At 48.4% G+C, this 24,828-nt stretch overlaps 1 protein-coding gene across 1 annotated transcript; it reads right to left on the bottom strand.

Annotated features, from left to right (window-relative positions):
- elovl6 (ELOVL fatty acid elongase 6) lies at positions 1-22,094 on the bottom strand. The gene is made up of 4 exons (XM_080525178.1): positions 21,756-22,094; positions 5,968-6,099; positions 3,585-3,736; positions 1-518 (listed from the first exon to the last, which is right to left on the bottom strand). The coding sequence occupies exons 1-4, from the start codon at positions 21,836-21,838 to the stop codon at positions 58-60; spliced, it is 828 nt and encodes a 275-aa protein (XP_080381304.1). The 5' UTR covers positions 21,839-22,094; the 3' UTR covers positions 1-57.
- Between the last annotated feature and the right edge of the window lie 2,734 nt (positions 22,095-24,828).

Here is a 24,828-nt window from a genome sequence, read left to right as displayed (position 1 = left end):
CTCTTCCTCCTCTCCTCCACCTCCACCTAAACCTAAACCAAAACCACCCCGTCCTTTCTACCGGGCCTTCTTGGCGGCTGTGGCGTTGGCGGCGGCCTCCGCTGCCTTCCTGTTGCGGCCCTGGATGTACGCCTCGAAGAAGAACTGGCAGAAGAGGACGAAGTAGCTGAGGTACATGAGCGACGACCACACAATGTTCTGCATGTGCGACGGGCACTCCTGGCCCTGCTGCATCCACGAGTACACCAGGTAGTTCACCACGCAGCCCACCAGCATCTGGGCGATCTGTGTCAGCGTGATGAACATGGCCGCCTTGCGCGACACCTTGAAGCCCGCGGCGCGCAGGGCGTAGTAGGAGTACATGACGGCGTGGACCAGGTAGTTCATGGTCATGAACCAGCCGCCCCCGGCCACCATGTCCTTGTAGGAGTACCAGGAGTACAGCAGCACCGTGATGTGGTGGTACCAGTGGAGGAAGATCAGCTTCTGCTTCCGGAGGACGATGAACAGGGTGTCTCCTGGTGGTGGTGGGGGGGAGAGAGAGAGAGAGAGAGAGAGAGAGAGAGAGAGAGAGAGAGAGAGAGAGAGAGAGAGAGAGAGAGAGAGAGAGAGAGAGAGAGAGAGTGAGAGAGAGAGAGAGAGGGGGGATTGAGAGAGTGGGGGAGTGGAGAGAGGAAAAGGAGAGTGTGAGAGAGAGAAGGGGGTTGAGGAAGAGAGAGAGAGAGGGCATTAAGAAAAAAATGGGGGGGGGAGGAGAGTGTGAGAGAGAGGGGATTGAGAGAGAGAAGGGGGTTGGGAGAGAGAGAGAGATACAGGTTAAACAAGAAACCCAGATAGCATGAAGGTGCTACAGCTCCCAGCTGCCTGCTCTCTGTATGTATGATCAGGGACGCGGGAAGGGGGGTGCTGAGGGTGCTGCAGCACCCCCTAGCGGCAGGCAGAAGGAGCTCCTCCTGCCTGAATTTAAAAAATAAAAATATTATTCAAACAATAAGTTAAAACAATATAATAACTATTGTTGCTTTTGGGAATAAAAATAAATGTGTTTTTTGTAATAAATGTAAAAATGTGTTTGTTAGTTTTAATGTTAGTGATCACATGGTCATATCTTGCTAGGGAATCTCTGAGTTCTTTAGCAAAAATGCTAAATCAGCCAGAACAATTGAAGTGGAGTTGGAAGAAGATGCTGATGCAGTTGCTTGCTTCGCTTAACAACACTCCCATTAATGCTCTACTGTCGGACGTTGTTGAGAAAGAGCAACAGACGGCCAGAAACGTATTAGAACTGATATTCAGATCCATCCGATTCTTCGGCAGCGAAGGGCTTCCAAGAGGCAATAACAATCGACATGGAATGCTGTCTGTAATAATGGTCAACATCATGTTTGTGGACATTGTGGGACACTGTGAGCTGAGTGGAAATTACTGTAAATTCCAACACATTGTTGGTAAAATATTTAACGTTACGTCGTTGTAGTGTGTGGGTGCGTGCGTGCTTAACTATTATTGCCCGTGCGTTGGGGCCCGTCGTTATGCCACTGTGTGCGTGTGAGCGAACGAGCAATCAGCGAGAGGGAGGGAGGGAGGGAGGGAGAGAAATCGTTATAATGTTTTCCCTGGCAATTTTTTTCCCTGTAGCGTATATAGACAGCACCTCAGCACCCCCAGTCAAAATACCTTCCCGCGTGCCTGTGTATGATGTATGTGGGTCAGGCTGAAGGGGGTCCTGTATGTATGATGTATGTGGGTCAGGCTGAAGGGGGTCCTGTATGTATCGTTGGTGCTTTTTAGGGCCTTTAAGTACATTTGTATGTACATTTGTATTTCAGTACTTATATTTCCTAAATTTCGTTGTATGGTACCTGTACTGTATTAATGACAATAAAGACCATTCATTCATTCATGTATGATGTATGTGGGTCAGGCTGAAGGGGGTCCTGTATGTATGTGGGTCAGGCTGAAGGGGGTCCTGGGGTGTTAGCACCTCTTGTCGTTGCATACCTGGCTAATTGGCGTCACCGCTGTTCGGTTTGAGACAGCGGAAAACTACCAGAGGCTTTACAGTGGCTCTACGCCCTGCCTGTCTGCCTGGCTGTGTGTGTGTGTGTGAGAGAGACACCGTGTTTGTACAGCATCAGAGAGACAGAAAGAGAGAGAGAGGGTGTGTGTGTGTGTGTGTGTGTGTGACAGCGTGTTTGTACAGCATCAGAGAGAGCGAGAGCGCAAGAGTGAGTGAGTGTGTGTGTGTGTGTGTGTGTGTGTGTGTTGTGCTCTGTGTGTGTGTTGTGTCTGTGCATGTCTCTGTGTCCCTAAGTGGCTGTGAGAGCTGTGCCAGGTGGAGGTGGCTGCTGGGCTCCATTTCCAGAGCAGACAGACAGGCAGACAGGCAGACAGAACTCCAGTGTGTTGGGCCTAGGGCAGACAGACAGACAGAGGCAAGCAGGCAGACAGACAGACACGCACACAGACAGAGGGACAGAGCTCCAGTATGTTGGGCCTGGGCCAGTAGGCCTGGACAACATCCAACCATAGAGAGACAGACAGACAGAGAGCCAGGGGGCTCCCGTCCCCCTCTCTCCTCCCCCCTGAGAGGGACTCCTACCCTGGGCTCGTACACGGGGCTGACAGGGTGTGGAGACCCAGTGGTGACAGGGATGGGCAAACACAATGGGCAGCAAGCACAGGCAGAAAATGGATTCTCAGACTCCAAAAAACAGCTAGACTTTGATTAGGTGGGCCAGGATCATCATCAACAAACTCTCCGACTGAAGAAGTTGACCCATCACCATACAGATTGGGGATTACGTAACACAACACAACATTAAGCAGATGCCTTTATCTGAACCGACTTACAGTACAATGAGACCAATTATTTTTTTTTTTTACACACTCACTGAACACTTTATTAGGAACCTGTCAACAGTCTGTAACCTGTACATCTTAACAGTCCAAGCTGGTGTAATAGTGTGGGAAATGTTTTCTTGGCAGACTCTGGACCTAGAGATCAATCATCGCTTGAATGCCACAGCCTATTGGAGTATTGTTTCTGACCATGTGCATCACTCCATGGCCACAATGTACCCATCTCCTAATGGATACTTCCAGCATGGTAATGCACCTTGTCACAAAGCAAGAGTCGTCTCAAACTGGTTTCATGAACATGACAATGAGTTGATCGGATCGGAATCCAATACAACACCTTTGAGATGTGGTAGAACGAGAGATTTACAGCTTGAAAGCGCATCTGAAGAATCTCAGACGCAATCTGACGCAATCATGTCATCATGGACCAGAATCTCAAAGGAATGTTTCCGACATCTTGTGGAATCAATGCCATGAAGAATTGAGGCTGTTTTGAGAGCAAAGGGAGGCCCTATGCAGTATTAGTATAGTATTCCTATTAAAGTGGTCAGTGAGTGTATATACGTATATATACACATGACAGAACAGGTATCGAACCGTAAACCTTCGCAAAGTTAACACCATGTTAGCTACTACCTGAGCCACAGAGAAACCGTGATAGTCTAAACAGATGCGTTGGATCGTATTAGTGGTATTAGCGGAGAGAGAGACTGTCGTCTTACCGAGTTCCGGTGCTTTACTGAGGACGAAGGCGTAGGCCCAGAACTTGCTGACGGGTCCGTTATAGAAGCTCTGGTCACACACCGACTGCTGCAGCCCTTTGGTCATCAGGATGTAGGTCATGAAGCTACCGGTCCGGACAGCACCGAATATACTGGAGAGAGAGAGAGAGAGAGAGAGAGAGAGATCATACTGAATGTCCGGACAGCACCAAATATACTGGAGAGAGAGAGAGATCATACTGAATGTCCGGACAGCACCAAATATACTGGAGAGAGAGAGAGAGAGAGAGAGAGATATCATACTATACTGGAGAGAAAGAAAGGAGAGAGAGAGAGATCATACTGAATGTCCAGACAGCACCCAATATACTGGAGAGAGACAAACTACAGTATGAACAGACCAGTGTAGACTAGAGAAGTGGTGGACCATCTTACCCACTGATTTCAGATTATTTATTTTTTAAATACTTAAATAGAAATCAGTTTTAGATAAAAACGACATATATTCATGTCACCAAACACCTGCTAAAGGTTTTGCAACGAAAGTCTAGAGTAGTCTCAACAGCACCCTCTGGAGAACAGATATGTTCTGCCCTCCTCTGGCTACACTGACTTCAACACAACCTAGGAGGCGTGTGCTCCTCACCCCCTTCTGTAGACTTAAGCAGTAATTATGATGTCTTCCGGAGGACGTCCTCCAACCTATCAGAGCTCTTGCAGTATGAAATAACAACTTCCCCATCCAATCAAAGGATCGGATAATGAATCTAGTACTGTAAGCATAAGCTACAGCTAGCACTGTTAATGGTGGTGTGGTGGAGTAGTTGACTCAAAGCGAGAGAAAGACAAAAGTTGAAATTAATTTAGAAGTAGACGGGGCACAAAGAGAAAGAGAGAGAGAGCAAGCTATATTTATATAAATGTTTTCCTTCTTCAGAGTTTACCTTTCACTTGTTTAGCTAAAGCAGCTAATTTAGCCTGCTCAACAACCTGACTCAAACAGAGAGGAATGCTAGTTGACTAAGGCTATCCAACACTGCAAACCGAACCGAATCAAGGTAAGCTTTCCCTTTTATTAATGTATGCCACGGGGGCAGGAGTGTGCAAGGCCGTATCAAATGTGTCACTGTCACCTCGTCACTGTCACTCCAGTGTAACTTCATCCCCTCTACTGTAAATAAATGTAAAAAATAAATAAAAATACAAATCTTAATTTTTCCTTCTTCTAACATTATGACTGCCAATGGCCCCTGGCCTTAGCATACATTACATTTTCTTGCTTTGACTGATGGATAGATGATTCACTTACTTAGACAGATGTATTTGTAGACACTTTGGATAAAGGTGTCTGCTAAATGCAAAACATTTCAAATGTAAATGTACCCCTCCTGTGCACGTGCATTATAAACGTACATTTGTAGGCTAGGTTGTAACAACCTCATGAGGGGTACAGGGTGGGCATTTAAATAGCATAAACCTATTGCTGTTACATTGAGCTGGGTGAATTAAATATGAATGACAGTCATATGGTATGCTGTAATAGATAGATATACACTTTATTGATCCCTGAGGGGAAATTAAGTCGTTACAGCAGCTCACACCACAAACAACAACAAAATAAAGTGACTGAATAATAAAATAAAAATAAAAATAGACATAATTAGACATTTGAAACATTATACAACCTAATTGAGCCAGCCAGAGGAGTTATACACTCTTAGGCAGAGAAGATCTAAGATCTGAAGCCTGGTACACACAAAGATTTTCTAAATCTTAACAGATTTTTTTATCTGAGAGAGGTGAAGATGAAAAATCATGGATTGAACAGTTTTGATCGTATTGTGTGTGGTGTGCTCTGATATTCCCAATACAGCACACCACAAACATAAAGATCTGTCCTACAACAGTCTAGAGTCTCTTCCCCCAAGCCAGAAATCTCACGTGATCAGGGTAGTAGTACCCTGACTGACCTGTACGAGGCATCCGTGTGCGACAGAAGACACGTCAGGCAGCTCGCTTCTTGATTGGCTACATTCTATTCCACGTCACAATCAGACTCGGGAGCTGTCAGTTTTGACCACAGACAAGAAGACTTTTGATCGTAAATATTGAACATGTTTAATATTTACGATCGTCGGCCCCGACCATTTTCCGAGCAGATTGACACATTCTTAACACACCTCACACCACAGGATAATCCCATTCATTACTATGAGCCCTGTTCTCCGATTTCTACCTCCACCAGCCTCCACTGAATTCATTGTTATCACTTAGATCTCAAACCAATGTCAGTGCAGGGAGTTGAAGCAAGGCTGTCAGCAGGGCAGACTCTTGTCTAGTTTATTGCCTGGTGTTGTTGTTGTTGTTGTGTAGCCATGGTTACCTGAAGACAGCGAGTGTGAGCGACCACAGCACCAGGGGTTTCCTCAGGTCAAACTTCTCCCTCTGCTTCATCAGTTGGCGTCCTCCCAGAATGCACGCTGCGTAGAGCGCCGAGAACAGGAAAGACTTCTTCCTACACAGGAAACACAGAGAGAGAATTGGTTAATGTTACCTTACACACACACCATGTTTTTTTGCTTCTAGCAACCACAGCTCCTTTGTTGTGTGTGCGTGCATGTGTCTGTGTTTTTTGTCTTTTTGTTTGTTTTAATAAAGTTATCAGTTCAACCACCCTCCACTGTTCCTCCGGCTGCACCACAGCCTAACCAATCAAGATGGATGGATGGATGGATGGATGGATGGAAGGAAAGATAGCCCATGTTCCAGCTCATTGATCATACACTATATGGACAAAAGTATTGGGACACCCAAACATCACACCCTGTGCTTGTTGAACTTCTCATTCCAAAACCATGGGCATTCATATGGAGTTGGTCCCACCTTTGCTGCTATAACAGCTTCCACTCTTCTAGGAAGACTTTCTACTAGATTTTAGGATATGGCATTGGTTGCAGGGATTTGCTCCCATTCAGCCACAAGAGCATTAATGAGGTCGGGCACTGATGTTGGGCGTTCGATGGGGTTGAGGTCATAGCTCTGTGTGCAGGCCAGTCAAGTTCTCCCAGACCAAACTTGGCAAACCACGTCATTATGGACAATTCTCTAGAATCACATTCTATGCTGTAGCATTAAGATTTCCCTTCACAGGAACAAGGGGCCTAGCCCATACCATGAAAACAGCCCCAGACGATAATTGTGTCCACATACTTTTGTCCATATAGTGTACGTGTAGGTCCTGTCCTGTCAGTAGCCTTTATTCACAGAGCTCTGCTAACAACGTCCTAACCAGTGAAGCAGGAACTTGACTTATTAAGAACAGTACAGTGTGGATGGTCTTTTCACATCAGTACAGTACAGCATGGATGGAGTTTCCACACCAGTGCTCAACATTTTTCCATTGTGCAGCATTGTTCAGCCCAACATTTCTTTGTGAACAAACCCTTCAATAGCTAGCAACAACAATTCCACGAGACAAGCAACGCTGGCTTGGGACCATTTTGGTTATCTCTGGCTGATTGCAAGACATCATTCTACACTTCTATTGACAATAGACCAAAGAAACCCAGTCTGGGCTCCTAGTACACGGTGTGATAGCAGAGCTGAAACCCCAGAGCTAGCGAAAGGTAAAGTGATAACTCTTCTAGAGATCTGCACCCTCAGCTGCCCATGGTGACTACAGCACTATTTCTCTGTTTGTCTTTTAGCTGACCAGGTGTGGAGTGAGGGGGGGTGGGGAGGGGGGGAATTTGGCTTAGCTTGTCTTTTGATGAATGTTTCCTCTCAACACATTCTAGCCAAGAGACACCCAGATGTGAGGCTCCCGTCAACGTATGAACCACCATACAACGTAACATACAGCGATACAGCTGTAATTCTATCTTTGCATTGTGATGCATATCTGAAGGCATTCCAGAACATGCTTGAGTACTCTAACCGGAACACGCTTGAGAACTCTAAAAGGGTCGATCCCAATTCACCCCTCCGGCTCCGTTTTCACACCTACGGCTTTGTTTTGCACGTTGACGTTTAGGGTAGGGGTCAATTCATATTTCATCGAGGGCTAGGGGGAAGGGGGAGGGCTATCCACGGCTCTGTTTGGAGATTTTTCATGACTAAACTACGTTCGGAGCCATAACCCTCACTCCCAGGATGCATTACGAATCATCTACAGAAAGAGTTGAATGTAATTTCAATGCATTATAGACCTTTTCTTTACAACAAGCATAACAAAAAAAGAATCGCTATTATGCTGAGGTGTTGTGTCTATGCTTAACATAGACGGTTCCACAGTCTAGCGCGCTCTGGTTTAGCAGTAGAGGACAATAATAGCTAAACTATTACCCGGGAACTTCCATTAGACTACCCAAAGCAAGACACCGGAGCACTCATAACTGTGCGTTTGTCCAGTCACTCTGTTCCTCTGCAACAAACGCGGAGATTGTATGAGCGCCCTGGCGTTCCAGTCCAATGGAAGGCTGATTTCTGCATGATAGGCGCGCATTTTGACCTAGTTCCATGTAGCATTTCTCCCCCTTGATGGTATATGACGCTATAGTTGTATAGCAGCACTTATTAATCCAAAACAACCCACAATCTAATCCGAGCAGTTGTTATTATGTAATGTTATTGATGGAGAGCATTGAGCGGGAGACTGGATGTGAGCATGTAGCTGACTAATGCCGTGGACAGCGGCTGTTTCTTCAGCGTTCCTGTCACAACGGATTTTCGGCATAAAAATAAATCTGCGCTCCCCGTCTAAGTCGTGCATTTTTCCATGTCTTATTTCCCCCCTTTGATGGCATATGACACCGGAAATGTAACTTTCAGCCACAGAGTTGTTGCCCTGTTGTCCTATATCAGTGCAGACTGGCAGGATAGGAGCACAGGTCAGTGTTTCCTCCAGGAATTTTTACCATGGTGGCGGGTAGTGCTGACCGCGCAGCGCGCAGCGCGTGCGTGCGATTTTTTTCGCGTGCACGCGCATGAAACGCGCACGCGCGCTCAAAACAACGACGTCATTTCAGCCAAAACTCGAAAATAAAATGTTTTCCTGTAAATTAAAAACAAGGGTAGTCCGTCCGTCCGTCCCTCTCTGGAATGGAATGGAATGGACTTTATTTGTCATTGCTACAGTACAGGTACCAGACAACGAAATGGTCCATTAAATAAAATGACACGGTTCAAATGTTCACGCCGGCAGTCCGGCTCTCACACATACTGGCAGCGTCCCGGTCTGACTTAGCTCTCGTTTGTGCACGGCTTTCTTTCTTTCCTTCCTTCCTTCCTTCCTTCCTTTATGTGAAGTGGCCGGTCCCGGGCACAGCTGCCTCGCATCCGCTCAACGAGCCCGGCGGTTCGGTGCTGCGCTGATTAGCGGATGCGGGACAGCTGTGTGAGCGGATCGCTCCATCTCTCATCTTGATGAAGATGAATGATCTTTATTGTCATTGTAACAGGTACAACGTAATTTAAATGAGGAATCACAAAACAGTTTTGCAAGCGCGTCGCTTCGCGCTTGTGGGTGTGTCTAGCGCTGTGAAGGTCTGAAAAGCGGCCTAAATCTTTTTTTTTTTTTTTGGGTTGAGAAATCTGCATGGTGGCGGAGGAAATTCCATCGTGGCGGACCGCCACGATGAAATGCATGTAGAGGAAACACTGCAGGTTAATAGCCTACAGAGCTGATGACTCGTTTGAACGATTGATAGCATAAAACTTAAGTTGTGAATGAATCGCGAGCGTCAATGCTTTTCTATGACACTACTATCAGGGTCTTGAAGGGTTGTCCCATTTCATAGGGAAAGATTTCAACCACTACGGCTTGAGGCTCTGTTCGGTGGCCTTGGCTCCAAAGCGAGTGGCACTTGAAAACGAGCCTTAGGGGTAGAAAAGGGAATCGGGATTGGAACTAACTCTTCTACATTCTAGAACATACTCCAACTCTTCTACATTCTAACCCTTCTACATTCCAGAAAAAGCTTGAGTATTTCTTCAGGGTTTTGAACCTCTCGTCATTGCATTAACAATGACATGCAACATTTATCAGCCCTATCCCTAGCCCTAGCCCGATTTATCATTTCATTCTGATGCATATCTGAGGGGATTCTACAACATGCTTCTCTAACTCTTCTACAGCCGTTTTGAGTCTCTGTCGTAAGGCCTTCCTCCTCCTCCAGACAGACAGACAGTTCCTCAGGTTTCACGTCTGTGTGATGGTTGCCGTCTGACCGTCACCACGTGGGCGGGTTACACAGCACCTCCATATTACGTTTCAACAGGGGAGAGGCCGGTGGAAGTAGAAATCCGAGGACAGAGCTCATTGTAGTGCATGGGATGCAATGAGGACCGGTAGGAGCGCTTGACACCAATTTCCTCACTCCGTTCCATGCATTACAATGAGCCCCGTAATCCTCAGATTCCTGCCTCCACCAGCCTCCCCTGTGTTTCAGTCGCCGCGCAGAGAGGAGTGTCTATTACTCCGAACAGATCCATCACGACGACCTCTGACCTGTTCGTTGAGGGACACAGGACACCACTCCTCCGTTTTCGTTGCATAATAGGCTAGAAGTTAAAGGTCAGATTCAATCATCGGTCCCTGCGTACTACGCCATTCTCACTAGCTATGTGTAACTGGTTCTTGTGCACGCACACACAAACACACACACACACACACACACACACACACACACACACACACACACCCACACCTCGATCAGCGAAAAAGAAAATTGTGCTATTGCGAACACCACCTGGTGCTGAGAAACTATGAGCTGAGGTGTTTCTCTGTGTCTGTTCTGCGCCTTGGGGGTTTGGACCAAACATACACACAAGCACAAGCACACACACACAAGCACAAGCACAAGCACAGCGTGTCTCTGAACATTCCGTGCAGTATCGTGACGCAGAACGGCTCTGTGATTGATTCCACGTGCCCCAGGTGACCTAAAAACTCCTGCTTCGACACATGTGCAGCTTTATGTACAGTAGTACAACACAAAGTGGGGTGTGTGGATGTGGGTGTGTGTGTATAACACAAAGTGGTGTGTGTGTGTGTGCGCGTATGTGTGCATACAACACAAGGTGGTGTGTGTGTATATGTGTGTGTGTGTGTGCGCAAACACAACCTACATTGTACCCTGTGATATATCAAAGAGCACACCGAGCAAGCCGAGCTTCGCGCTGTGATTTATTAAGAGAATCTTGTGAACTGACGAACCTCCGTCGGATGACTCCCTCTCTCTAGACGACTCTTCAGAGCCAGTTCCTAGAAGCGTTATGAGGCCACAGTAGCTAGCAGCACCTCCCCTGCAAACACCCCCCCCCCCTGCCCCCCAAACACGTGCTTGATACCATTCTTTTGATACCGTTCCTTGTTCCGTTCCATTCATCACAATGAACCCGTCCTCCGATTCCCACCTCCCCCAGCCTCCCCCCTGTTGTAGTACAGTATGAGTGTCCTGCGTCTGTCATTAGTTGTGCGCGTATCTGCGGGTGTTTTCTGCGTTTGTGATTTCCGGCTGACACACTGTTGTCCTCGCCTGCGGTCTCGTAGCGAGAGTCTCTGGAAGGAGCGACTGCATCTCAATGAGGCTAATCTGCATAAATAAATAAAGGTTAAATCAAATCAAATCCAAATGCTCTCTGCTGTTCTGTGAGGGGGAAGAGGGTTCACACACTGTGACTAGGTAAACAGCTTATGGTGCATCTGCTAAACAACGCAAGGCTCTGTCAACAAACACTTCACACACCGGCAAATACGACCGCACGGCAACACTTCGTAGCCATGGTTACCGGAGCACAAACAAGCTTAAAAAAAAAAAAGGAGACCTCCTGGATGACAACGGCAAAATGCAAAACTAAACATTAACATCACCCCGAAGCAATATCCTAAGAGATATATAATACGCCATTTAGCTGACGCTTTTATCCAAAGTGGCGACTTGCATTGCATTGAGGGCATACATTTCTCAGCATATATGGTCCCAGCGAGAATCGAAACCCCAAGCTAAGCGTTGTTAGCGCCATTCTCTACCAACTGAGCCACAGAGGACCACAGAGATGATGGAGGTACTGGTACAGTACATTTTACTGTTAATGACAATAGGTCCCCTTTGTGCTAATGTGACAAGATGGCCGCTATCCATCTGTGGTTTGTGCGGCCTGGGGAACCGCTGGAACAGAGCAGTCAGTCACCATCCTGAAGACGCTGCTTTCACACCACGACAACAGGCCTCAGATTGCAGAATGACATCATTGTTTAGATGTTAAACAAGCAGTGTGAGGAGGAGAACTGTGTGTGTGTGCGCTTCTGTACGCGTGCTAGTGTGGGTGTTTGTGTCTGTCTGCCTGTGCATGCGTGTGTGTGTGTGCGCGCGTGTGTGTGTGTGCGTGTGTGTGTGCGCGTGTGTGTGTGTGTGTGTGCACGTGTACAACAGGGGAACACAGAGTGCGGCCTACATAAAGTCCAGACAAACAACAATCCCAACATTCCTCACATGCTGTCCTTCAGAGAGGAGGAACCAAAGATGGGGCACCAAGACAAATGTCCTGCAGTAGGACTGCATCTTCACTACAGTGTGGGTGTGTGTGTGTCTGTGTGTGTGTGTGTACGCTAACCCTAACCCTATTCCTTGGGGGAGAACACCCCCCCCCCCCCCCAGCCTCCCCCACCCCACCCCCACCACCACCATAGAGGTCGGCGAGGACCCAGGGCGCGGTGAGAGCTGGTGAGTGTTGCCTGGCCGAGGAAGGGAGGGAGGCAGGGAGGGAGGAAGGGAGAGAAGCAGGGAGGGAGGCAGGGAGAGAGGCAGGGAGAGAGGCAGGGAGAGAGGCAGGGAGGGAGGGAGGCAGGAAGGGCGGAGGCTCCGCCGAGCCAGCTGTGTGGTCGAGCGATGCCCGCGGAGACGGGAATGCGTTTGTTGTTGGGATGTCAGTGTGAATTCCCATCATGCCTCCACTGCCACGCCTCTGAGGATATCTGCTCTGTGGAAGAGTGTCGGAGTCGGAGGGGGGAGGGGGGCAGGAGCCAGGGTTAGGGATGCCTGGCTGCCTCTGCCAGACCCTGGATTTAAATTGCATTTCAAATAATTTTCAAATACGTATCTGTGCTTAATTGAGTTTGCCTCGTGATTTATACTGATGAGCGTTTGTCTGTGATTTGGTTGTTGGTCTTGGGACACAGGCAGGCAGAGAGTGAGAGAGTGAGAGAGTGAGAGAGAAAGAGAGAGAGAGAGAATATGGCACCATCACCATCCTTCTCCCTTAAACTGAAATGACTAATCCCAGACAAACAACTTTACCTCAAACAGATGAACACTGCATCCCTCTTTTATCAGCTCTATGACATCAGGCTGCTCTATCCATAACAGATTCATCTCCTCACAAGTGATTCATCTGGTCTGTTCTTCCGTCAGGCCATCATGAATAACAGAGGGGATGAGAACGGGTATATTTAGACGGAAACTCAGTTTGCAATGAAAACGCCTCTGAATGCTATTTGGAAACTAACTAAGCAGGAAAAATGTACCTCCGGCGACCATGACTGTCGCTGACTAATGGCAACGGCACAATCCATCAGGGTGTGTGTGTGTGTGTAAGGTTTGGGGTAATACTTTGTGCAATTGACCTAATGCAGCACAAACGAAGAGTCTGAGTTGCATCTCCTGCCAGTAGTGGAATCAGCAGAGATTTCTCCCTCCCTGCAGGGCCGGATTCGAACCGGGGACCCTGCGGTTACATGGTCGACGCTTAACCCGCTACGCCACCTAAGCGCCCCGTCTGTCTGTCTTCTGCTGTAGACTGAAGACCCATCTCTTCAGGCTACTTCTTGACTGTCCCTACTAAAGACCTCTTAGCTTCGGTACTATAAATTAAAAAATATTTTTTTATTGTGACTGCCAATGACCCCTGGTCCTAGCATAGATTCGTTTTTCTTATGAGCACCGATGCATAGATGATTCACTAACTTAGACAAATTGTACTTGTTGTAAGTGGCTTTGGTTAAAGGCTTCGGCTCACTACCGAAATAACACAAAGATTCCTCTGGAGCCGTTTCTGCCATGGCCACTGGACATCCCCAGACACCCAGCCAGCTGAGCTCTCACACATTCCTCTAATCACCGGGTCAGGTTGGGTCAGACTTGCTGGGCGGTGGCCCATGTGGGTGTGGCAGAGCCATGGCTGGGGATAGGGGAGGGGAGGGGAGGAGAGGGGGCTGGGGATAGAGGAGGGGAGGAGAGGAGAGGGGGCTGGGGATAGGGGAGGAGAGGAGAGGGGGCTGGGGATAGGGGAGGGGCTAGGGCAGGAACCAGGACGGTGGCCGAGTGCATGTCTGGGCAGGGGCTGGAGGAGAGGGGCTGGGCAGTCACCGAGAGTGTGGCAGGTCCAGGGCAAGGGATAGGGATAGGGCTGGAGAGTGTGGCAGGTCCAGGGCTAGGGATAGGGCTGGAGAGTGTGGCAGGTCCAGGGCTAGGGATCGGGCTGGAGAGTGTGGCAGGTCCAGGGCTAGGGATAGGGCTGGAGAGTGTGGCAGGTCCAGGGCTAGGGATAGGGCTGGAGAGTGTGGCAGGTCCAGGGCTAGGGATGGGGCTGGAGAGTGTGGCAGGTCCAGGGCTAGGGATAGGGCTGGAGAGTGTGGCAGGTCCAGGGCTAGGGATGGGGCTGGAGAGTGTGGCAGGTCCAGGGCGAGGGATGGGGCTGGAGAGGGGTCTGGAGCCAGGGCTAGGGATGAGAAGTAGAGCTGAAGTCAGGAGCCTGCGGCTGGGGCTGGAGAGGAGGGGGTCTGGAACTGAAGCTGGGGCAACTGCCAGACCTGGGGGGAGGAGAAAGGGAGCTGGGAGGGGCTGTGGAGGGTGCTGGGGCTTGGGGGGGGGGGGGGGGGAGGAGAGGGGCTGGGGGGGGAGCAGGAGCAGGAGAAAACACTACTGTGGTTGATCTAATGCGCTGTGATAGGCCGAGGCGAGAGCCAATCAGCGCCCGCCAGGGTTTCCCATCCTCTCCGCCACCTGCAGTGACATCACCAGGTGCTCTTGTCAAACTGCCAGCTAGCTAACGGGCTAACGCTGTAGCTACACTACATAATCACACACACACACGCACACGCTTGGTCAAAATGGGATGTGAAATGGAGAAACACCAAGCTTCACTTGCTTCAACGACAGCGGAGGCAGACAGACACCAGCCATGGGAGGAGTAGAGCTGGGCGACAAATCCATTTTTATCAATGAATACAAATGTATGGTTTAAGACGATCAAGACGACATTAAGACAAAATTAAAATCGATTTTCACTTTAACTTGGGTAATTACAGTACGGAACCACCACCGAGAATTCTCTTCCGACACAGGTAGAACATCAACATGGCATCATAATGCGCTAATGAAAGTGAGCAGTTCGTTCAGAAGAAAAGCACAAACGAAGAGTCTGAGTTGCATCTCCTGCCAGTAGTGGAATCAGCAGAGATTTCTCCCTCCCTGCAGGTTTCCAAGCCCTCGCCCATCTCCTCCAGCCATGACTCAAATACCTTCACAATTCACCTCCTCCTCTCATCTTCTATCCACGTTACTGGACCATCCTTTTTATCTCATCTTCTGCCTGCCTGCCTGCCTGCCTGCCCGCCCTCCCTCCATCCCTAGGCTACTTCTTGACAGTCCCTACTAAAGACCTCATCCCCACTACTAAAGACCTCATCCCCACTACCCCTGCCCCCTGCCCCTCCCACACCACTCGCTGTGTGTGTAATCCTCTGTATGTGTATGTGTATGTGTGTGTGTGTGTGTGTATCCTCTGTATATGTGTGGCTAAATTTAAAATAAAAAAAATAGTGGCCTTGTCCCCGGGCGCTGCACCTGTTTGTCACAAGTCATGACACATGAGTACACAACTGACAGGTCTAAATGTTGAGGCTGATTTACTTAGGTAGAGAGAGAGGTAGGTAGGGAGGGAGGGAGGTAGAGAGAGAGGTAGGTAGGGAGGGAGGGAGGTAGGGAGGTAGAGAGAGAGGGAGGGGGTAGAGAGGGAGGTAGGGGTAGGGAGGGAGAGAGAGAGGGAGGTAGGGAGGTAGAGAGGTAGGTATAGAGGGAGGTAACTAGAGAGGTAGGGAGGAAGGGAGGTAGCTAGAGAGGGAGGGAGGTAGAGAGGTAGGTAGCTAGGGAGGGAGGGAGGGAAGTAGAGAGAGAGGTAGGTAGGGAGGGAGGTAGAGAGGGAGGTAGAAAGGGAGGGAGGGCAGTAGAGAGAGAGGGGGGTAGAGAGGGAGGTAGCTAGGAAAGTAGCTAGGGAGGGAGGTAGAGAGAGAGGGAGGTAGCTAGGGAGGGAGGGGGGGAGGGAGGGAGGTAGAGAGAGAGGTAGAAGGGGGATGTAGATAAATAGCTCCTCTCCTCCTCTACCAGATCTAAGAGGGTAACTTGAGGCTCTTCGCTCCAGGAAAACTCAGTCAACATCTCCGTCTTCCCTGGCTCAGCCAACATCTCACATAGGGCTTTCACACCGGCAGTTCCGAACACCGTTTCGCGTTCGGAAACCTCCGAACGTTGGCGCTGTCTGGCGAACGATACACTGGTATGAACGCGGGCTCGTTCGCCAGACAGCGCCAACGTTCGGAGGTTTCCGAACGCGAACGCGAACCGGCGTTCGGAACTGCCGGTGTGAAAGCCCTAACAGTGCAGGCTGTGTGTGTGTGTGGGTGTAGGCTGTGTGTGTGTGTGTGTGTGTGTATGTGTGTAGGCTGTGTGTGTGTGTGTGTGTGTGTGTGTGCGCGTGTGCCTCCAGAGAGCGAGCGTGGAGAAGGCCGCGTCCGTGGAGGACTCTGGGTCTACGCAGTCAGGAGCGATCAGCGTCATCGTCGCCCGCCTCCAACGCCAACACATCACATCGCCGTCTGGCGTCGGCATAACTTATCACCACGGAGAGGGGCTTGGCCTCGCCTCACCTCCGCACGGGGGCAACACGGTAACCTATTTTCTTTTAAAGAGTCACGTTCAAGGGTGACACCCGGTTAGGGATGACTGGACCGGTTGGTTAAACGTTAAATGACCCATTTGAAAGCGGAGGCGACGGAAAAGCCAAAGACGGTTGACCTTAGTGGCCGGAGCATCTGCCGTTTAACTCACCAACTGCCAAAAGAGTGTTTTACCTAGCAACAACACTTTGATTGGCTACCAAATGAAGCATCATAACAAATATATCGTCACCTTCTTAAAATAATGGCTTACGTCACTTTTGAGGAAGAAAATTACGTTTTTGCCTAAATATCATATATTCTAGATTTGGTTCGGTTTATTCAGTTTTTCGCAAAACTTTAAAATATGACATACGCCATTATTTTAAGAAGGTAACGATATGCATCTTTGGTGAATAAAAGGCCATCCCATATGATTAGTCCGGGGAGTACGACTGAGTGAGACTAGGAAGCAGTGGAGCTGCTCATTACATTCTGAGCGTTACAACAAGCCTCGTCCTCCAATGTCTACCTCCACCAGCCTCCCCTGGTGTTCTACCTCCACCAGCCTCCCCTGGTGTTCTACCTCCACCAGCCTCCCCTGGTGTTCTACCTCCACCAGCCTCACCTGGTGTTCTACCTCCACCAGCCTCACCTGGTGTTCTACCTCCACCAGCCTCCCCTGGTGTTCTACCTCCACCAGCCTCCCCTGGTGTTCTACCTCCACCAGCCTCCCCTGGTGTGTACTGTTATCAAAGGGAGGTGTGGAAGTCTGGATGAGGAAGATATTGCGAGGGAGAGAAGCATCAACATAAATGTATGTCGAATAATTATGTCGAAATAATTATACATGATAGAAATTACGGTAGTGACTTCCTCTAGTGTGTGTATGTGTGTGTGTGTGTGGGGGGGGGGGCTGTTTGTCTCTCTGTAAGACCACTCTGATTGGATGTCATATTTCAGATGCCTGTTTTATGTTATTCTATCGTCACTTTATTTTGTTGTTGTTTGTGAGCAGCTGCAACACCTTCATTTCCCCTCGGGGATCAATAAAGTATCAATCTATCTATTAATCTATTCATCAATTCAGACAAGGAGGACAAGATTAGTAACTGGAGCCTCCTGGTCAGGACTGGACAGCAGAGGAGAGCAATCTAACTAATGGCAGGCAGACAGAACACACGACTTTCAGAATCCCAACGTCGACGAGCCTCCCGCATTAACACACACACACACACACACACACACGGCCTCCCGCATTAAAACGATCGTCTGTCCTGCGTTACGTTATCCGAGCGCCCCCCGGGTCACCTGACCTACCAGCGGAGGAGCGGAGGTAGACATCGGAGGATGGGGCTTGTTGTCAATGCATGGCACGGAACAAGGAACGGCATCAAACATATGTGTGTTTGATAGTGTTCCTCATTCCCTCCCATGCGTTAGAACGAGCGCCGTCCTCTGATTTCTACCTCCGCCAGCCTCCCCTGGTGGCCTACCAATGTGGGCAGAGTCGCGATATCGGCCCTACGATAATAAAACCTGCATGACACCACGCAGCCATTAGACTGCTGTACAATCCTACATGGTGTGCACACACACACACACACAGTGTTGTTGACTAAAAGCTCTCCCATTGCATCGAAGCGACCTCTGTATCCCCATACAGCTCACACAGAACCATCCGATATTTGCCAGTGGAACCTTTCTCTAGATTTATAAACATTTTGATCAATGTATACACAGTACACGTAGATACAGTACATTCCTACATGGACGGGCTTGAAAGGCATCTGTAGGGCGATTACTTCACTCCTTATAGTAGAACACGACCAACAGACACAGGGACCCAGGAGACAAGGGCTCGGTCCCCCAGCCGCCGGGCCCCACCGAGGCTTCTGAAGACTAAACACACAGGGCCTCAGCAACCGTGATGACACTCTCTCTCGACACTGAGCAGGGGAAACAGGGGTGGGAATACGGTCAACACGGACACACACACGCACACGCACACACACACACACGCACACGCCTCTAGAAGGCTCAGTACTCAAAGGTTAGGCCCCCTGGGGAAGGTGATAATGAATGCTGCTAGGAGCTCCTGGGGGCTGGAGGCCGCAGGGTGACGACTAGGGTCATGTCAGGGGAGGCTGGTGGAGGTAGAAATCAGAGGATGGGCTCTTTGTAATGCATGGAACGGAATAAGGAATTAAATCACACCACTCCTCATTCCATTCCATGTATTACAATGAACCTGTCCTCTCATTTCTACCTCTGCCAGCCTCCCCTGATAAGAACGTAGATCTTCCCACCATGGTGTACTGAAAAACAAAACTCACCAACCTCGGTTGTTGGGCAATAAAAAAAAACAGATACCGTCCTGTTATTGTCCCTCTACCTGATATCTTCAGACTTCAACAAGACATGACAACTATACAGCGAGGCGCAATTCAAAACCAACACTTGCAAAGACCCTCGCACTGGTGTTGGGATAGAATACCACCATTGTCTCTTTCTGTCTTTCACTCACGCTGAAGTCAACGAATCACTCGTTACCTCTACAATGTGTTGTGGGGGGGGGGGGGCGTCGTGTGTGCAGGGTGTTCGTTTTACCAATGGCTAATTTTACAAATGGCTAGTTTTTCTCCACTGGCCCCTGCCTGCCCCGAGCCAGTTCACAAACGGGTGGTCGTCAAGCACAAATTGGTGTCAAGCTCGCTGGTTCCTGGGCCCTGGGCACCTCGCAGCACGGAGACAGAGTGGACCAGGCTGGACAGGCTAAACACCGCTCCTAAATAATGCTGACTCAGACGGTCAACCATGACACTGTCTTCCCTCTCTCCCCGTTCTCTCCCTCAATCTCATCTCCCTCTCTCTGCAGCACAGTGTTTTCTTCCTTGGGTGAACAGCAAACAGCATGGGTCAAACAAACAGTATGTCAAATACGTTCAAATACTTGAGCTACGATTCCCGAAAACATGCAAACTCCCAGCTGTATCAAACACACCAGGTGTGAATAGTGTGGTTGCTAGGCAGGTTCCCGTGGTGCTGCTTCTTGACACAGTTGGTCCCTGAGGTTTGTCCCCTGGGTACTAATGCAACTGTATTAGTACCAACAACTACAACACAACAACACATGACAATACCTATACTACAGTCCATCCACACTAGACAGAGAGACAGAATATATACATATATGGTAAATAGATACTAGTCGATGACCACATATACAGGTCGAGTTGAAAACAACAACAACAACATACATGAGGCTGATTGTTGAACATTGTATTTTATATCATCTGCATACCCCGGAGGAAGACTTGTGTAACATTTACACTACTTTCCCCCTGTCATCAATGATTTAAAAACACTTTAGGTGTATTTCATGTAGGTTTTCTTTAATAAAACACCCATCAAAATTCAAATGAAACCATGTTACACATTCAACCAAATAACTATGCAACAACGTGTGAATACAATGTGGTTACTATGTCATTTACTGCGTTATTACACAGTTATAGGGGTAAAAACGTGTAAAGTACGGTTCATTCATTCATTCATCATCTCTAAACCATGCGATGTGGTTGTCTGCGCCGTCCCCCGCTCCAGGAGTCGGCACAGATCAGCCGCGACAGGATTGGCCAACACACTGTCAGCAGACATCAGAAGATAGATCCTATTGGTTAGTCGGCAGGACCAACTTATGGACAGCTCCTGAACTTCGGCTGCGTTCGTCGATTCGCTGTGGAATCTGATCAGCATCCATGGAACGCCTCTTGTCCAATCAAATGACTTGGTCCCTTTATGACGTTGACCCAGTGTGCGCTCCGGCGCTCTCGGAACGAACTAACGAACGCACCCGTACAAAAGAGAAACATTCCGGCTTACAGCCAGGGGAAATGTACATTTTAACATAAACAACATCTCTGACGTCTTCCAGTCTTACGGTTATGCAAAACGAACACTATTTATACGTTATCCTACTCGTAGTTTGTTCTCGATTCATAAACCAAGATTTGTTCCGTTATTTAGGATGTCTTTTGAGAGTTCTCTACGCACAGACAGTCTGGGATAACAGTTTGAACATGGCTAAACCATGATAACGGCAGTTCACTCTGCTAAACTACTGTATTCACCGATAAGGACGTGTTACTTCACTATAGCACCAATGAGCTCACGTTTTATAATCCTCTTCGTTTAATTCGTTGGGGCCAAATGATAGTTTAATAGCTTTTACAGGGGGGGGCAGTTTTAATTCATCACATCAGACATAATTCTAGTGTGTCTTAAGGTAACTAGCCTAACTAGCCTTACATTTGGTGTAAGAGTTGTCCCAGGGGAAAGTCGAGAGGAGAACACGTTAGTTTGTCCATCATTCCTGGTCGTTTCAGCAGCAGAGAACTAACAACGACACGGTCTTGTGCGTAAAAGGTGCCATCACTTTATGGACCTGCATGGACACACGGCTGATAAGGACAGCTAACGGTCTGACCTCTCAGACGGCGTCGGCCTGTCTATGTGGCGAGCTTATCCATTCATTCATTCATTCATTCATTCATTCATTCATTCATCCATAGTCGTCTACCGGTTTATCATACGGGCTACTGGGCAGCGTAAGAGGATGAGACTCTCTCGTCACCGCAGAGGGTCAGATAACGGTAGCCTGTCCCTACCTACCTACCGCACCACCTTGAGTAGGTTATACTAGCCAGACTAGCCTACCTGCCTGGAATCAGATTACAGCAGCAACGCCTAAAATAAACACACAAACACACACCTCTCCGCCCTGCAAATCACTAGAAATCACATCGCAAGGCCAGGTGACTGAGGTCAGCTTACGGTAGCTACGGAGAATGTAACACATGAACGTTACAGTACTCAATCAATCGGTTCACCAAGGGACGCTTCCTTGATACATAGTAGGCTGAAGCGTGGCCCAGGCCTATATACCTACTCGTGCATACGTGCACATTCCTCTGTACAATATGTAATAGACTGTATAATTCTCTATGATTCGATGATCATGTATATGAAAGAAAGCCTTCATTAGGATATATGCGACAGGAACGACTACGTTTCATGCAGAGAAGGTTGAAGTTCTACAGCCAAGCAGATATTCATTTAAGTGCAATTCCCGTCTGTATAATCTTCCCCTAACAACACAAATCGTTAATTACCAACAACAACCCCCCCCCGTCTCTCTCTCCTTAACACACGATGACGAACAGTCGCTTACTTACCAGTTTTCCTGCATCCATCGTATGGCTTCTTCTTCGTTGAATTGTCTCTCAAACTCGTACTCTTGCAGAGCCAGCACCGACATGGTTCGGCTCGGTTCACGGTGCGTCTTCCCTGTCAACAGTACGGTACAGAAATCGCGGTGTCGATCGTTCCGACGAGGTGTTAAGCTTATAATCAACTATGGTTTCAGCCTTCTCTCTCTCTCACTCACTCTCTCTTTCTCTTTCTGTCTGTCTGTCTCTGTGTGTCTGTCTCTGTGTGTGTGTCTCAGCTACACCCCGCGTCTAGCATCGCTCTTGCTGCCGCTGCCAGGAACTAGCGATTGAACGCGAACGAGCGAGCGGCTCTATATGCCTTCCACCTCCAGCCGCCGGCGGCACACGCCCTCTCAGCTGTCGGCCAAGGCGGAGGAGGGCCCGAGGTCCTAAAGCCTAAAGTTCCTCACTGTCTGTCTGTCAAAGAAGGACGCGTCCGATTGAATGTTTGTGTCGCAACTACAGTACTACTCTATGTCAAGCCCAGGTCTATGTCAAGCCCAGAGTCTAGGACGTCCATTGAGCAAGGTTCAAGTTCAGAGAGTGAGAGATGTCTGGCCAAGGCACACATGATTGTGTCACACTCTGAATAGGACACGGATGCCATTATTAATTCAAAGAAAGAGTGTCTTGGCTTTAGCTCTGAAGGTTAAACGTGGTCTTGGGGTGGGGGGGGGGGGGGGCAAAGCTTGGTGTGAACCATCAACCACGCAGGTGTAGGGTAAGACCTCCACCTCCATACAGTCCCTCCACCATACAAGCCCTCCACCTCCATACAGGTGCAGATCAGGGGAGGCTGGTTGAGGCACAAATCAGAGGACAGACTCATTGTATAGTATCGAATAAGTAAATTGTGTTCTCAAACATAATCAAACAAATTAGGGGTGACTAACAATGTAGCAATCCTTTCTTTACACTCATGCAATCAAAAAGTGGGGCGTGTCCCACACCACTGACAGATTGACAACACCTGGTGAATTCAGAATGTGCCCAGATGGGTTTTTACCTGGTTTACAGCCAATGCAAGGTGTGGAGAATACCTTGGTTCACCTTTAGCCTGGATACAGGCCTGTATTTCTACTATCGCCACAGAGCCTTATCTATCCACCAAGGGAGGCTGGTGGAGGTAGAAATCGGAGGACAGGCTCATAGTAATGCACGGATGAAGAAGAATGAATGAAGAACGGTTTACCTCCTAAAGACCTCCTCATCCCCACTACCCCCCTGTACAGTTTCTCTACTATTAAAAAAGAAAGAAAAAAAGAATTCTTCCTTCTTCTAGCATTGTAACTGCCAATAGCCCCTGGTCCTAGCAAAGATTACTTTTTCTTATGATGACTGATGGATAGATGATTCTCTTACTTAGACAAATGTATTTGTTGTAGTCATAGTCATAGTCAATTTATTTAAACACGCACCAAACGACACCGGTTTAGGGCGCCCTGGGCGAGGACTCTAAAACAGAGAAAAAACATGATGGAATATGGTAACAAAGACGGATAAGGACAAAAAAATGAACAAAATTAACATGGAGGATGTCCAACATTCATAACCGCACACATTTAAAGACAGACATTCATATTATATATTGAAAAATTACCCCATCAGAGTGCACGTCCCTTCTACCTTTGACACTGGTGGTGTGATCCAGACAAGCATTGCATCTTTCTTTCTCCCTCCCTCCCTCCCTTTCTGTCTGTCTCCTCCTCATTCATAACAGCATTAAACACATTATCAGACAAGGTCACAATCTCTGCATCTGCACACATTGTGTCATGGTCCTTGAACAAGTGGATTACAAAAAGGTGTTTCACATCAGGGACGTGCGGTCAGGTCAATGGTCGTCCCTGCTACCGTTGACACTGGTGGTGTGATCCAGACAAGCATTGCATCTTTCTTTCTCCCTCCCTCCCTTTCTGTCTGTCTCTCTTTCTCTCTCTCTCTCTCTCTCTCTCTCTCTCTCTCTCTCTCTCTCTCTCTCTCTCACACACACTCCCCCCCCCCTCCCTCTCTCTCTCCCCAGCCTGCAGTGAACTCTCACTTGTGAACTCACTTTTCTGTAATTGTGTGCACATGTTGTGTCACCGTGTTTGAGCAGGAGTATTACCACATGGTTGTTTGGATGGGATTGGAAATGGATGGTGTTCTCTCTTCCTCTCTAATCAGTCCATCCAAAAAATCCTTTAGAATGCCTTTTATAGCCTGAGAGAGCACTAGAATAGAATAAAGTAGAGTAGAGTAGAGTTGGGTCAGGTCAGGTCGAGGAGAGGAGGGGAGAGGAGGGGGGGGGGGAGAGGAGAGGAGGGGAGGGGATAGGAGAGGAGGGGGGGGAGAGGAGAGGATGGGAGGGGAGAGAAGAGGAGGGGAGAGGAGGGGGGGAGGAGTGGAGAGGAGAGGAGAGGAGGGGAGGGGAGGGGAGAGAAGGGGAGGGGAGGGGAGAGGAGAGGGGAGAGGAGGGGAGGGAGAGGAAAGATGGGGTGGGATAGAGTCAAGTAGAATAGAGTATGGTTGTTAGCCCCTGGTTCTTTTGTTGAACAGCTCCAAGAAATACGGAGGAGATTTTCTCTATTGCACAGTGATAGTTTATTGAAGATCACGAGTAGAGTACACAGCAGTGCTGCAGCAGCTGTACTCTCATCTGAGGCAGTCTCAGAGAAGAGAGTGATGATTTATTCAGTTCCATTACATATACTTTCCCAAATCCCAGGGACCTCCCCCTAATTGGCCACTATGAATCATGACAGAACCATATCTGCTCATGACCTTGATCAGAATGTTCAAAACTATACAATGATTGTTGTCTGTGCCCGGCGTGTGAAATCACAAAAGGGGGAGAGGATCCTGCACCTGGCTTCAAGGCCTTCATTTTGCTTAATGAGGAAAGGTTGCATGAGGGCACCATGGTACTAGATTACTTTCTGGTCATCACAAACATGGACTTAGACTCTTAGATCACCTTAAGCAAAATTATTTTGTATTTCCAATTTGTAGCGATTAATTTGCATAATATGGTAATTACTCAAATTGCCCAACATGC

Source organism: Nansenia antarctica, assembly GCF_963989245.1.
Source record: "Nansenia antarctica genome assembly, chromosome: 3".
Taxonomy (NCBI): domain Eukaryota; kingdom Metazoa; phylum Chordata; class Actinopteri; order Argentiniformes; family Microstomatidae; genus Nansenia; species Nansenia antarctica.
The sequence above is the reverse complement of the archived record's forward strand: the minus strand, read 5'-3'. Positions and strand labels throughout refer to the sequence as shown.

What these genes read in the sequence shown, in the direction of transcription:
- elovl6 (XM_080525178.1), bottom strand. Translation starts at nt 21,838, where the DNA reads ATGTCGGTGCTGGCTCTGCAAGAGTACGAGTTTGAGAGACAATTCAAC. An exon ending in CGATGGATGCAGGAAAACTG is followed by an intron (nt 6,100 to 21,755) that starts GTAAGTAAGCGA and finishes TTTCCTGTGTAG; the next exon opens with GAAGAAGTCTTTCCTGTTCT. An exon ending in CAGTAAAGCACCGGAACTCG is followed by an intron (nt 519 to 3,584) that starts GTAAGACGACAG and finishes CACCACCACCAG; the next exon opens with GAGACACCCTGTTCATCGTC.